This window comes from Haliotis cracherodii, unplaced genomic scaffold (genome assembly GCF_022045235.1).
Source record: "Haliotis cracherodii isolate W230 unplaced genomic scaffold, xgHalCrac1.p SCAF_15, whole genome shotgun sequence".
NCBI classification, from domain to species: domain Eukaryota; kingdom Metazoa; phylum Mollusca; class Gastropoda; order Lepetellida; family Haliotidae; genus Haliotis; species Haliotis cracherodii.
The window spans coordinates 17,101,155-17,113,302 of NW_027266270.1; the positions used below are offsets into that span (position 1 = coordinate 17,101,155).

The 12,148-nt window shown below is 41.1% G+C and overlaps 2 protein-coding genes across 2 annotated transcripts; one reads left to right on the forward strand and one right to left on the reverse strand.

Moving 5' to 3' along the window:
• Positions 1–2,814: 2,814 nt before the first annotated feature.
• Positions 2,815–6,682, reverse strand: LOC139461861 (uncharacterized). The gene is made up of 3 exons (XM_071243343.1): positions 6,645–6,682; positions 4,882–5,089; positions 2,815–2,952 (listed from the first exon to the last, which is right to left on the reverse strand). Exons 2-3 carry the CDS (start codon positions 5,086–5,088, stop codon positions 2,815–2,817), a joined length of 345 nt encoding a protein of 114 aa, XP_071099444.1. The 5' UTR covers position 5,089; positions 6,645–6,682.
• A 1,033-nt stretch (positions 6,683–7,715) lies between these two features.
• On the forward strand, positions 7,716–8,815 carry LOC139461862 (uncharacterized). The gene is made up of 2 exons (XM_071243344.1): positions 7,716–7,964; positions 8,702–8,815. Exons 1-2 carry the CDS (start codon positions 7,716–7,718, stop codon positions 8,813–8,815), a joined length of 363 nt encoding a protein of 120 aa, XP_071099445.1.
• Positions 8,816–12,148: the final 3,333 nt, after the last annotated feature.

Here is a 12,148-nt window from a genome sequence, read left to right on the forward strand (position 1 = left end):
TTTCATAAGTAAGTTCAACGATAAACATTAACCCTCAAAACGTAACGGGTGTTATAACACGTGCATTTATTACACGCACACTTCATGAACTGGCAATTCCACGTTCTGCAACACAATCCTATAGTTCAACAACTTGAAAGAAATGATGTTCGTATGGGATAGTGAAACTCCATCCTCTCTAGTCGATACTTGGTCTCTTCCAGTTTGCTGACTCATTCCTCATCAAATGATGCTGGAATCGTTTGATGTCTTTCAACGACACAGATTTTACTGGTCTTACTCTGTGGCTGCTGTGGTGTCTTCAGAACGAATCAAATATATTAAATCTTTCTCTTTATATTAAGCATGCATTAGCCAAAAGAAATGAATTAATCAAACAACGTGTATATCCCAAAGTGTAACATATATGATTGTATCTACATGCGTAACTCTTTCTTGTATATGGGCCAGTGACTTTTTGTACAATAAACTTCTTTGACTTGACTTGACTTGAATGCAGAAAACAGACTCAAATAATAATTTCGAATAATTTTCAGTTTTTGTGTAATTTTAAGGTTTGCGTGAACTTTTTTTCATTTTAAGATTAAATATCCTTAAAAATTAGCATCTCTAATTATCATGAAGGCCTTAGCTTTCCATCGGTATCATAACCCTGAACGCCATGTTGAAATGATAACTCTACTTATTAGGTGTGTGCAGTAGCTTGAATGGCTTGTAGTAACGTAACATGAAAAGAGGGCCAAAACCCTGATTTAGAATAAAGCAAAACATAATTTTGAACACCTTCCCCTGTCTTTTATTTTCTAGGCTTGTGATATGTTACGTGTTATTTATTCACTTTATTCACATAGAAGAAACACGAAACATTAATTTTGTTGCACTTAGTTGGAGGTTCGGTACTATAGACACAGTTACAACTATTTCTGTTGAAGACTAATCTATACTGTCTGACTTCTTTCGATACTTCCAGCTACTCATACATTGATCAATCCACGAAGGGAACATTTGATGCATGTAGTTTGACATGACAGGTCTTCAAAAAGTGAGATTTGAAAAAAAAATACAGTTGGGAAATGTTTCGATTAATATTAGGTGCGTGCGTGCGTGTGTGTGTGTGTGTGTGTGTCATTTTAACGGTAATTTCAAAATGTTTTAACGCATCTATTATTGTCATGGAGGTCTCAGTTTTTTTTATCGGTAACAGTTTTCCTGTCGTGGCCATGCTTGTATAATTCCGCTGAAATGACCATGCCGGGGGAGCTGAACGTTTGCATGGAAGTTTCTCCTTATGATGACTTTCAAATCATTAGGTTTTAGTGTTAATATTAATGCTTGTTATTTCTCTGGCTCCGGGGTAAAAAGCATCCTCGGCCAGGACCCAAAACACTCTAGCGTAATCTCAGCCTAGGCCCACGTAACTCTAGAGTTATCTCAGCCTAGGTCCAGATCACTCTAGAGTATTCTCAGCCAAAGCCCAAATCACTCGAGAATTATCTCAATCTGAGTCACTCAATCTCAGCCTTGGCGAGCGGTGGTCTGTAAATACTAGTAATGGAGGGGGCACGGGTGGCCCAGTCGTCTAAGGCGCCGCGATTCGCTGTGCAGAGTTGCATCCCTTGGGCACGCCAGAAACCTATGATCGTGGGTTCGAATCTCGGTTCGCCCCGATTATGTTTCTAGGGTTATCCGCACCATACCCGTGCTCGTGGGTTTCACCGAAGTGGTAAACGTCTGAGACCTGCATCACTTCGGGCTTTCCTCCCACATTAAGGTCACACGTCGTGATATAACTGGAATACTGTTAAAAGCGGCGTTAAACCCAACTCACTCACTCACTCACTCACTAGTAATGGAGCCTGGACCAGAACAACCAGTGATTGACATCATGATCTACGCGATTGGGATCTAACATGCATCAACCAAGTCAGCGAGCCTGACCACCCGGTCCCGTTTGGTCACCTCTTACCACGAGCATGGGTTGGTGAGGATCAGTTCTAACCGGATCTTCAAGGGGGTACGACAAGCACGGGTTGGTAAAGACCAATTCTGACCGGATCTTCACGGGGGTAAGACAAGCATGGATTCGTGAAGACCAATTCTAACCAAGATCTTCACGGGGGTAAGACAAGCATGGGTTGGTAAAGACCAATTCTAACCAAGATCTTCACGGGGGTAAGACAAGCATGGGTTGGTGGAGACCAATTCTAACCGGATCTTCACGTTATCGCACTGTGAAATGATTTTGTATTCATCTCAGCAAGTGTATACAATGAGGTTTACATTTCAAAAGTATTTTGTACAGACTGATGTAATTCAAATGTAAGTTTGTGTTTCATATGTAGAAATTGGAATTGTCATTTTCTCAACACACCGCTGTTTTTCCACCCACATAGTTTTCAACGAGTATGATATCATTAACAATTCCTAAGAATGCATCTAGGTGTTGTGTACTGTTTTTAACACTTGAAACACATATGTATCTTTTTGCAGCCAGAAGGTCAGAGTGTCGCTAAAGCCAGTGTTCCGCTTGTCTCAAACTATGGATAACTCATCTTGACACATACGGTTCTACAGTAATATGATGATACTACCTCTGTAAATAAACAGATTCTCCTTAGTTGAATGAAGTTATTTAATATACATGGCTCAAGAGGTAGTTGAAGAGAAAAAAAAGAAAAGTTATATTCAATGTATCTTACCTTATATATAAATACAATGAGTGATTGAGTTGTAAGCAATATTCCAGCAATGAAGAAACGCAAAGAGATTCCAAGGTTTATTGCAGAACATTACAGTTGTGTTACAGCGCCATGTCTACTGTACTCGTCTGACAACGGGAACTGCCCTTCTACGACGACGGCGTCTCTGCTGCGTCTCCTGCTTGGTTTCCTGTTGCTCCTCATCTTTGTTGTAGTACTCGAGCCATCCCAGCCCGTAGTCATACTGGTTATACTGTGGAACAAATGGTGGGTGTCTGATGTCACTCGTCATTGTACACATGTTGTATGGTGTGAAGGCAGGTACATGTTATGACAGGGAACTATTTGTGATACCTGGAAGTTAATAATATAAGTTGTCCGCTGGTCTAACAAGCATGCATGCTTTGGTCCAAATTCCATAGTCCTACTGTGGAACAAATAGATGGTATATGAGTGAGAGTGAGTGAGTTGGGTTTAACGCCGCCTTTAACAGTATTCCAGTTATATCTCGTCGTGTCAGCTTAATGTGGGAAGAAAGGCCGAAGTGATGCAGGTCTCAGACGTTTACCACTTCGGTGAAACCCATGAGCACGGGTATGGTGCTGACAAACCTAGAAACATAATCGGGGCGAACCGAGATTCGAACCCACAATCATAGGTTTCTGGCGTGCCCAAGGGCCGCAACTCTGCACAGTGAATCGCGGCGCCTTAGACGACTGGGACACCCGTGCCCCTTAGTGGTATATGAAATAGTACTATGCGAAGTTGAGCCTGATGAGCGAACACCCATCCCATTTAACCATGCAAAATGAAGGTGTAAACTACCCCCTCCCTTCTCTCTCTATCTCTTTGATAAAAAGGGCTGACGGGTAGCCTAGTGGTTAAAGCGTTCGCTCGTCACGCCGAAGACCGGATTCGATTCCCGTCATGGATACATTGTGTGAAGCCCATTTCTGGTGTCCCCTGCCGTGATATTGCTGGAATATTGTTAAAAGCTGCGTAATAACATACTCACTCAGTTTGGAAAGAACACATATTTAGTGATTGCCAGAAAACGTCCACCTACATCCATTAGTTCTTGTGAGGTGATTAACTACCAAGCGCCGAAAATGCCCACATAGCCTATGTCATAGTAACCAGTAACGGCAGCAGAATCGTTAAAACGTTGGTAAACGAAATGTTCTTCACGACCAAACATGACTTATCTGAAAACCGCTGATGCCATGTCAACTTCTACACTTTAAGTCACTCACTTCATGGGAATTCGTTCGCAGAGTCTCACATAACCGACCGCCTCCGTGGTCTAGTGGTAGAACGTCCGCCCGGAGAGCGGAAGGTCCGGGGTTCGATCCCCGACCGCGTTATACCAAAAGACGTTAAAAGATGGTACTTGTTGTTACCCTGTGTGGCGCTCGGCATTAAGGAGCTAAAACAAGGACTGGTCGGCTCGGAGTCATTATACTGTGTCTGAGTGGGGTATTCATGTTAAACTGCGGCATGGTATCTCAATGAGCTAGCACTATAAATCGGCATCAGTCCGGACTATTACAAGCAGCCACACAAACACACACACGTACATGCACGTCGCTATATAAGTGCAATAATCTTGGACGCGACGTTAAACCCCATTTCACCTCACCTACTTACATAACCATGATCTCCATAAGAGTTGCAGAGGAGGAACCGTAAGTCATCACATACATGACAGCGGTATGTAATAGTGGACACTGAGCCAGTGACATCATACATCCAGTGATTGATATTATGAGCAACGATCCACGCATCGGGGTACAATAAAACGCAATCAACCAGGTCACCGAGACTAACTCCTCGAACAGTTAAGTCGACTGTATGTTTCTAGGAATCTATTCTGTAATGGGCAAATAATGAGAATCTGTTGATTCTGTAAGTGGAATCAAAGAGCCCAAAGAGAAGTGGCGAGTTGATCCCACTTCCAGAATCAACAGATTCGAGTGATTTCTCGGACTTAAACCATGATCTATCTATTATCAATGACCTGTAGTTAATGCACGTTCAGAATGGCCGATGTATCCCTGGTTCTGAATCTCCTACAAGGACGCGTGACGTCATTATATAATGTCGCAAGAGCGTGACGTCATTATAATGGTGCAAGAATCCTGTACTGCGAAATACTCTGGAATCGTTCACCTCAAATACTCACATAACCATGATCTTCGTAACCAGTAACGGAAGAAGAACCGTAAGTCGTGTCATAATCGAAGAAGTTTAAAGCGTCCCTCTTCTGTTGCCCTCCCTCGGACTGCTGTGACTGTCGGTCCTGTTTCCTGGCGTTCTTTCTCGAGTCACGAGGTGTAGCCAATGTCAAGGCCACGAGGCAAGCCACCACGAAGACAAAGGTAACGTTCATTCTGTGGAGAAATATAGTGAACATCATCCTTCATTACTGCTCTATATTTCGTTTGGAAAGACTCTTGCAAAGAGGGTTGGAGGGAAGTTGGGGTGTGGAAGGTGTGCGTGCGTGTGTGCGTGCGTGCGTGCGTGCATGCATGTGTGTGTGCGTGTGTGTGTGTGTGTTTACTTGTGGCGCCGCAATTTGCAGGGCTGCGTCCCTTTGGGCCAAAACCTATGATTATGGGTTCGAATCCCGATCTACCTGATTATACCGTCCTCGGGCGTTTTTACCAAAGTGGCAAACGTCTGAGACCTGCATCACTTCGGGCTTTACTCCCATATTAAGCGGACACGCCGTAAATACAGTTAATCGCTGCGTTAATCTCAACTCACGGGTGGATTTCTTGTACAGAAAAGAACGCGTCACCGACTACGCTTTAATAGCAAGTCAGTTGGGATCTTACTCCGCTCTGAGCACTGAAAGGTGGCGGATAAGTAAATGGAAAACTCATTAATTCAGGTCGTTGAACACACCATAGTTTCATTTCTTATTCTTTTTTTCTCGCCTCATAATTTAATATGATTCTTGAGAAAATAAATGAGTGAAGATAGCAATATTCCAGTTATATCACGACGAGATACACCAGAAATGGGCTTTACACATTGTACCCATGTTAGGATTTGAACGTGACGAGCGAACACTTTAACCACAAGGCTAACCCACCGTTTAAAAAATATCAGATTTGCTCTTAGTGAGATCGTCATATGCACTTCATTGCATAGTGCTAATGGTGCAGACAACAGTGTAAGAGTGAGAGTTTAACTGAAAAGACCTGAAATATATTTACACTTAGAGTGAGTGAGTGAGTGAGTGAGTGAATACGGTTTTACGCCGCTTTTAGCAATATTCCAGCTATACAACGGCGAGGGACACCAGAAATTGGGCTTCACACATTGTACCCATGTCGGGAATCGAACCCTTTTACTTTTAGAGATACAAGTCAAGTTTTGATAATACAAAATTGTATGGACGTGAAAGCATTATTACAATCTCATTAACATCTTTACCGAGCAGTAGGATGAGGTAAAAACACAAAATCTGGAGATTTGTACAACAATTTATGAAATATTTTTTCCAGGTTTTAACATTATCACATGTATTGTACACAACCTAGATAATATTGTTTTTGTTCCCAAGCTTGGCCTATTGAAAAGCAAAGGGAGTACACGAGTAGGTCCGGGTAAGACCCGGTCTCCATCAACCCGTGCTGCTCGTAAGGGGCGACGTGGAGTATCCGGTGGTCAGAGTCGGGGACTTGGTTGATAGTGTGGATCGTTGCTCAAAATATCATCACTGGATTGTATTTCTTTTCTCTAGGCCGGGGTATATAGAACACGGATATTTGCAGGTTGTGGCTATAATCAACACGAGTGTTACACTCTCAAGTTATTTTTCAAAACGAAAATATTGGTACTGGAAATACGCTAAAAATCAATATGAGAACTGATTCTGGATTAGTCAGTGTAAAGTAATAAGAAAAGGTATTCATAACCTATGTACACTGAACATACCTGATATGAGCTGCTTGCGATCCTCTACAGTGAATGAGTGACAATCCCAATTCAGCCAGGGCTTATATTTGGCGCCGTGATATTTAATCCTGCAATACTTCCGTGTTCCATACAGTAGTTGATGAAGCTGAAGAAACTCGAGAAGACGAGACACTGATACTGATACACTGATGGAGGTGTCTATCTATCCCGATCTTTGGTGAACACAGAAGTCTGATATGTGAAGGTACATGGTATACATAGTGTATATAAACGGTGCCATACTTTGGTACAATTGCAGGAAAATCTACGTGTGCTCTCTGCAAGTAAGTATGCTATATGGTTAAAGAGCACCAGCCGACTCTTGCTCAAAAGTTCTTTTCAGGGTTACAACATTCAAAGCCTTAGTAAAGGTCTCGAAACGTTTTATGGCTGACATGTGGACAGAGTGAAAATGATTGTATGTCATTAAGCAAACCCGAAATAATTGTCTCTACCGCCGAAACCAAAAATATTTAAATACTATTGTGATGATTTTTCATTGATTGTCAGAATAATAATTGTGGTAATAATTACAAGAACACCAAGGTGTGCTCTCTGCAAGTAAGTACGCTATATGGTTAAAGAGCGTCATACGACGCTTGCTCAAAAGTTGTTCTTTTCAGGGTCAAAACATTCAATGCCTTAGTAAAGGTTTAAAAACGGTTTAAGGTTGACATGTGGATAGCGTGAAAACAGAAAATAATTGTATGTCATGACGCAAGACCGAAACAATTGTCTCCAACGAAGAACAAAAATATTTGAATACTATTGTTATGATTTAATATACATTGTCAGAATAATAATTGTGGTGAGAAGGTTTGCAATACGACTCCTAAAGGTCAGTTTGCCATTACCTGTTTGACCACACTGTGTATGTATTTTCATTGTTTTGATGCACCGGACGATTTTGAAACTTCTGAACATATATACGGTAAATGTTAATAATACTGTGATATTGTTTATGATATTGTGAGAATTGAGAATCAAATTTAAACTATTTGGCATGCCTCCATACCTTTGACTACAACATGTATATTCACAGATCCAAACATGAAGGTCCTCGTCATCCTTGCAGTCGTTGTTGTCGTTGCTTCCGCCAGAACCCTAACCAGGGCCAAGAGGTCAAACAGGAATCGTGACGACAACGTCATGAACGCCGCTAAATCAATCATCGCCTCTGCAAACGACGTGGATGAGCAGAACAACAAGGACAAGAGAGATTATGAATATTACTACGCCAGATACAACTACGATGACTACGGATTGTACGCAGTTGGCGCGGTGGTGGACTATGGATACGTGAGTAACTTAATTCTGCACTTAATATACACTGTCATAAACTATAGTTGCACAATGTATGAAGACATTGTCGATCGTAAACATGAGTAGACGCATTTTCCTGCATGCCGTCGCTCATTTGTTGGCCTGAAAAGTCCCGAATCAAGTGTTATACCTGTCAAATATTAATCATCGATGATATAGTATTAGAATTTTAAACGTCAACGCCAGTCACGTTAAGCCGCCGAAATAGACTCTATTGGGCGAGCGGGAAGGAAAAACTAGCGGATAAAACCGTATAAATGCATCACTGAAAATAAGTGATGACACCAGGCGTTCGCGGAAAGGGTAAGCATGTCCTGCCCGACAGGTACCACCCGCCACTCACACAATTTGCATAAAAAAGTAAGTGTTTGTTGCCTGACACCACTAAGCAGTTCTCCTGCCACAAGAACACAGGCGCAAACGAGTCTTCAGAGAGTGAGTGACTTATTATTTAACCTAAATGGCTGCTCAATATATGGAACAGGATTGGAGTATTACATATTACGGTGCCTAGATGTGACTGCAGCGAAATAAGCCTCCATGTCTATTTCAGTTTTATGTTTGTGCCTTACAGTCATGTAAACATTGACAAGAACGTACTTTGGCATGTAATTATACAGCTAGTTTGGTGGCGCTGTGTCAGGACTAAATGTTCTATTGTTGTATGTCACATTGGTGACAAAAGTGTTTGACGTTACTGTTTTGTTTTTCAGGTGGATTATTCTTCAACCGGGTTGTATTACTATGACGTATCCCAGGACGATATTAACCAGAAGTTGGCCGCGAAAGAGGCCAAGAAACAGGCAGCTGCAGAAGGCGCTGAGTAGCACGCGACAAGATGTAGCAACAAATAATCTGACAATAAAGTGTCTAAAACATTTCTGAGTAATATTTTATTGCATATGAAATTGATGAGTGAGTGAGTGGGATTTAACGCTGCTTTGAACAGTATTCCCGTTATATCACGGCGTGTCAGAAAACCTCGAAGTATTGCAATTCTCAGACGTTTACCACTTTGCACGAGCATGACTTTGGTGCTGACAAACTAAGGATCCTCATCAGAGCGAATCTGGGATCCGAATCTATGATCATCAGATCCTGGAGCAGCAAAAGGAGGCAATTCTGCATAGCGAAGGTGGCAATATTAGATGTGGGCAGTTAGGGACTGACCATTTCATATCGAAAAAAATATTTGTTTTAAGAAAAGTTTTGGAAAAAGTAATTATGCTTCACACTGTCAAAAAAACCTGTTCGCCACAAAACTTACATTGTTGGTAGTTGTTTTTCTATTTTAAAAAATATTCAGGCTCATAGTTGTATTTAAAAGAATATCTGATTCTGCAGCTGTAGAGGGGGCATGGGTGGTCCAGTCGTCTAAGGCGCCGCGATTCGATGTGCAGAGTTGCCTCCATTGAGCACGCCAGAAACCTAGGATTGTGGGTTCGAATCTCGGTTCGCCCTGATTATGTTTCTAGGTTTGTCAGCACCATCACCGTGTTCGTGGGTTTCACCGAAGTGGTAAACGTCTGAGACCTGCATCACTTCGGGCTTTCCTCCCACATTAAGCTGACACGCCATGATATACTGTAAACAGGGATTTTTTTGCGACCGTTTTCTTATTGCGAGTTTTGCGAACGAGACTCATTCGCAAAAATTAAAAACGCAAAAATAAGTATAACTAATACATACATACTTTATTCATTGCAACACGTCATCAAATGTTGAAATCATCGACCAGAAGCGGCGTTAAACCCAACTCACTCACTCACTGCAGCTGCTTCCGGTAGGACAGGTCATGCTTACCCTTTTCGCAGAACACCTGGTGTCACCTCTGATTTCCAATGCAATGGCAGTGCGCATCAGAGTTGCAGAACAAAAATGAATGGCAGTTCAATTACAATGGCAGTATAAAAGCAATAGTCGAACAAAGGGTCAGTGATTGTGATATCCTTGGTATTCTGGGTTATAAGACTGGGTGTTAAGGGCGAAAACAATGATCTTCACAAAACCGCTGATATTGGTGCAATGTTAGATGGGATAGGGTTAGCGCTAGCCCCACGCATGTAGTATAAATACCTTCTAGGAAGATTCCATACCATGCTGGATTAGTCAAGCTGTTCTTGACACCTGACACAAAAAGCATCTAAATTTAAACAAAGTAACTTCCACACCACTGCTTACATTAGATAGAACTTCATTCCTGACAACTAACTACTGTTAAAACACAATGTTATGAACCTCATCTGAATCTTAACAGAAACAATGTGATACAACGTTGTGTAACAATACATTACACTGCCAGATAACACTCTCCCTCTTCCGAGAAAGACATTTTTAACATAGTGAGAAGTTTCTTTGCTAACTAAAGAACAAAACTACCAAGTGAGGTGACACCAGGTCAAATTGGGTTTAACGTTGCGTTCTAGATTTTGTGCGCTTACAAGTACAGTAAATTATAGTAAACATGATACATGATACTTATGAGAAATTGGAACAAAATGCGTTTCATGTTTGCAGTCAAAACTGATCAAATTGTATAATGTATTGTAAAACAATGCTGTAGCTCTATTACATTGTTTCTGTTATGATTCAGTAGAAGTTCATAACATTGTGTTTTGATAGTGGTTGGTTGTCAGGAATGTTGTACTATCTAATGTAAGCAGTGGTGTGGAAGTTACTATTTTTTAGAGGCTTTTTGAGTCAGGTGTCAAGAACAGACCGACTAATCCAGCATGGTATGGACATTTTCTAGGAGGTATCTAGACTACATACAATGTACGTGGGGCAAGTACATCCCTATCTCATCTCACATTACATCAAGACCAGCAGTTTTGTGAACATCATTGTTTTCGCCTTGGATACCTAGTCGATGCCTTTTTTGAAAGCTTGACCATTGTTTCTGCTGGCTGAATATTATTATCACTGACCTGTTTTCTATTACTACTGCTATTGCATTTTATACTTCAATTGAATATTGTACTGCCACTCTATTGTTCACTGCCATTGCAATTATTTTGCAGTAATTTGTATGGATTTGTAAACATGGTTAATGTTATAATACAATTGTTTCATACAAAATTCTCTTAGGCATATATTTCTGGGTTAACTTATTGTTTCAATTTTGAAGTCGACATGTAACAATGTCCTACTTCGATCAAAGGAAATAAAATATAAAATAATTAAAAGCTCAAGATAGCAGAAGGATGTTTGAGTTATTTTAGGGGAAAAAAACTCATCCTGATCTGAAGTGAAGTCCCTAATGTTTCCCTGTCTGTTGTTCCTCATTAAGGAGATAAAATAAGGACTGTTCGGCTCGGAGTCAGAAAACTGTGCCTGAGTGGGATTTTCATTATAAAACTGCAGCTTGTCATTTCAGTGGGTTAGCCCTATAAGACCAACAACAGTCCGGACCAGTAGACGTACACTACACGCACGCACGCACGCACGCACGCACGCACGCACGCACACATTCACACGTTCATTTCACCTCACCTTCACCATTGGAATGTGATATAAACATGAAACGTCAATGCAAGAGAATAACGAGTCTAGATTATCCGCCAAACTTCCGTTCCAATAGCCGTGGAAATTTTATGAATGGACCACTGAAAATCAGTGATGACACCAGGTGTTCGGCAACAATTGTAAGCATGGCCGTGACGCCACACAGTAGTACTCCTGTACATTCTCAAACTCTTGATAGCACACAGCACCAGGTCAATACCTAGGTGATATGTGTCAGAAAGAAATAATGATTGTATATTTACCTTTAAGTGACCGACAATTTGATATTCAGGTGGACGGGGTTGGATGGGGTAGTTTTTTTCTGTCTTGAGGCTAGGCATTTTCAGCTACAGCACCAGAACCAATTTTGTTTTTAATAACAACTATGGGTCTGAATAAAGTTCGAATAAATACGCCTTGCATCAATGTCATTTCTTTGTCAGGTTCTTTTTTTCAACATTCTAAAGCATAATTATATTTTCCAAGACTCTTCTTGAACAATTTATTTTTTATCATAAAATCCCATGTCCCCCGAGAATATGAAATGGTCTCTAACTGCCCACATCTAATATTGCTACCTTCGCTATGCAGAATTGCCTCCTTTTGCTGCTCCAGGATCTGATGATCATGGATTCGGATCCCAAATTCGCACTGAT

Coding starts and splice junctions, on each gene's coding strand:
- LOC139461862 (XM_071243344.1), top strand. CDS start 7,716: ATGAAGGTCCTCGTCATCCTTGCAGTCGTTGTTGTCGTTGCTTCCGCC. Junction 7,965..8,701: donor CGGTGGTGGACTATGGATAC/GTGAGTAACTTA, acceptor TTTGTTTTTCAG/GTGGATTATTCTTCAACCGG.
- LOC139461861 (XM_071243343.1), bottom strand. CDS start 5,088: ATGAACGTTACCTTTGTCTTCGTGGTGGCTTGCCTCGTGGCCTTGACA. Junction 2,953..4,881: donor GTTACGAAGATCATGGTTAT/GTGAGTATTTGA, acceptor TTTGTTCCACAG/TATAACCAGTATGACTACGG.